General features: G+C 45.4%; 1 protein-coding gene across 1 annotated transcript; it reads right to left on the bottom strand.

Annotated features, from left to right (window-relative positions):
- Positions 1-281: 281 nt before the first annotated feature.
- LOC139187864 (uncharacterized) lies at positions 282-1,472 on the bottom strand. The gene has a single exon (XM_070804473.1). It carries the CDS (start codon positions 1,470-1,472, stop codon positions 282-284), a length of 1,191 nt encoding a protein of 396 aa, XP_070660574.1.
- Between the last annotated feature and the right edge of the window lie 1,388 nt (positions 1,473-2,860).

The raw sequence follows: 2,860 nt of genomic DNA, 5'->3' as shown, positions 1-2,860 counted from the left end.
AATCAACCAAGGTCTCCCAAGAATCCTATTGTAGAAAGATGGGTCGCTTACAATCGTGAATGTTTTATTTGAAACGACTGGCGGTGTTTTCACATCAAGTGTGATATGGCCAATGGTAGTTGAGGTGTGTCCATTGAATCTAGTAAGTACTTCTGCCCGGCGTACAATTGTACTTTCAGGGCCCATCTTCTGAATGACTAAAAGTTGAAGTAGGTTGACTACACTTCCATTGTCAACCATCATCTTGTCGACTATAGCATGGGTTAGTTGGACAGATACTACTAGTGCATCGTCATGTGGGAAATCAACTCCTTCTGTATCCTGCTCAATGAGCCAATAATAGGTCCAGGTTGGGTATCGACTACTTGAACTTGTGAGATTAGTAAAGCCTGTTGGATCTTCCTCTTTTTAGAGTTATTAGTGGCCCCCAAGTGCTCGGATTCGGCGAAGATGCCATTGATTCGAATCATCTTGGTTGATGGCTCCTTATCTCCGTCTACATTCCTTTTAGGCTGTGCAGCTGGCTTGTCCAAGTATCTATCGACTTTGCCTTCTTTCACGAGCTTTTCAAGGTAGTTCTTCCAAGTGTAGCAATCATCGGTTGTGTGACTAGGACCTCGGTGGAATGCGCAATACTTGGTGTGGTCCAACTTGGAAGTATCTCCTTTTGATTGTTTCGGCAACTTGAACCATGGTTCGTTCTTGATGTCACAGAGGATTTGATGAATCGGAATTGAGAACTTAGAATAGCTATTGGTTATCGGGCCTTCTTTGGTCATGGGTTGGTCCCTGCGTTTGACCTCCTGCCTGCCCTTGTTGGGATGTTTTCCATCCCCCTTCCTTTGAGCAGCTGCCGACTCTTTTCGAGGCTGTTCCGGCGCCTTTTCTGTTTGTCGAGCCTTGTCCCAAAGTGCATGCTTCTTTGCCAGAGCAAAGGAATCTACTAGAGTTAGGTCTTCTTTCATGATCATTTCTCCAAACTGTGGGTGGTCTGCTGTGAGTCTTTTTTGGAAGGCTGCACTTGCTATCGAGCTGTCACATCCGACGATATTTGCCTTCTCTGCTTTGAATCTCTTCACGTAATCGCGAAGTGACTCTTTTGGGTTTTTCTTTACGTTGAACAAGTGATCGGACTTTTTCTTGATCGAACGATAAGATGAGTATTCTTTGGTGACAAGCAAGGAAAGATCATCAAAATTCTGGATGGATCGCGCCAACAAGGTATGAAACCAATCTTGTGCCTCGCCTTGTAAAGTAGTGACGAATATTTTGCACATAAAGGCATCATTATTCCGATAAAGGACCATCGCACTTCGGTAATGCTTCAAGTGTCTTTCGGGATCCCCGTCTCCTTTGAAAGATGTGAAGTGTAGCATGCTAAACTTGCGTGAAGGCTCTGCTTGCTCGATCTCATCTGTGAAAGGTGACCTATTTATATTGGTCATATCTCGCCTTAATGCTTCATCAACCATTTCGTTGCGTCGAAAATCACGCATCCGTTCATTGAAAAGCCTTTCTACCTCTTCTTAGATTTGCCTTTGTTGGGGTAGCGGAGCCTTCGGCTGCCCCTGGTCTTTACCTGCCGGCCTAGGCTGCTCTTCTTCATGCTTGGCTCGTCTAAGCCGTGGCTGCAATGGTATGAGATAAATTCCTAGCAGGTGAGGGATTTCTTTGAAGGCTACTAGTTGAACTAAAGCCGGATTGAACAATTGTTTCCTTCTGTTTGTCAGGCTGCCTGCTCCGATGTAATGTGGAGGATACTCCTTGCGGGCCTAACCGTAAATGAATGCTTTACCTAGAAGGCTGCCCATGTTGAATATCAAAGCGTGGCCCTAACCGTGAATGTATACTTGCCTGTGGGCCTAGTCGAGAGCGCACGCTCCTCTGAGCACTAAGACAGGAGTATACGCTATCTCGGGGGCCCAATCGAGAGTGTGCACTGCCTAAATGCTCGATTTATGGTTGGTTGAACAGCTGCTTTCCAGGACGTTGTTTGAAAGGTTCCTTGTCTGCCCTTGTCCTACTTCGGGATAGTTCATCTGGGGCATGTTGGATCTCGGTGCGTTGCAAAAGTTGATTCACCAAGGTTGTTTGTTGTGCAATGGTGCTTGTCAATTATATGACTTGTCAGGACAAGTTATGTTCGCCATTCGGATTGGAAGAACTTGGATGGAATGCCCCTCCTTGAACAATAGAAGGGTGGTTGACTCCGAGTGCGAGATTTGAGTTGGGGAATGTCAAATCTGTGGAGAAATGTGGTGAAAACGCCCCAGCCTCGATGATTGGTTCGGATGGTTGAGATAGTCTCGGGCCGACTTGGGCAGCTTGGGAAGCCGTGAAAGCAAGCTGGGCTGCAGAAGCATGCTGGATCATTGGAGCAGGCTGCTCAGTGCGTAGTGCATGCGAATGCGAGGCTTGGGCTTGGGTCCATGCAAACTTGGATGGCACGGGGTCATGGTGGAACCTCGTGGTGGTGGTGCCACTCTTTTTACGATCGTATTTTGCCTTGTGGACCTCTGCAATCCCATTTCTTGAGTATTCGAATTTTCACTTGTAGTATTTTCTAAATTTCTAGCCATTATATTTTTCTTATACGTTTTATCAAAGAACCTTTGCAAGTAAAAAATTCTAATAATAAGAACGTATGAAAAATATTCAAATGGACTAGAAAATAGAGAAAAAAAAAAACCTTTTTGCGCGAGAGTCTTCTACAAGTATGGATTTCAACTCTCAATGAAAGCACCAATTTGTGGATGCAAATTTTCTCCTCCTTGATCTTGGACGATTTTGCACCTACAAAACAACTAGCACCTTAGGTTAAGGCCAAAAGCCTCACGCGCCCACGATGAATGGGGGAGCT

This window comes from Malus domestica, chromosome 09 (genome assembly GCF_042453785.1).
Source record: "Malus domestica chromosome 09, GDT2T_hap1".
In the NCBI taxonomy this organism is placed as follows: domain Eukaryota; kingdom Viridiplantae; phylum Streptophyta; class Magnoliopsida; order Rosales; family Rosaceae; genus Malus; species Malus domestica.
The sequence above is the reverse complement of the archived record's forward strand: the minus strand, read 5'-3'. Positions and strand labels throughout refer to the sequence as shown.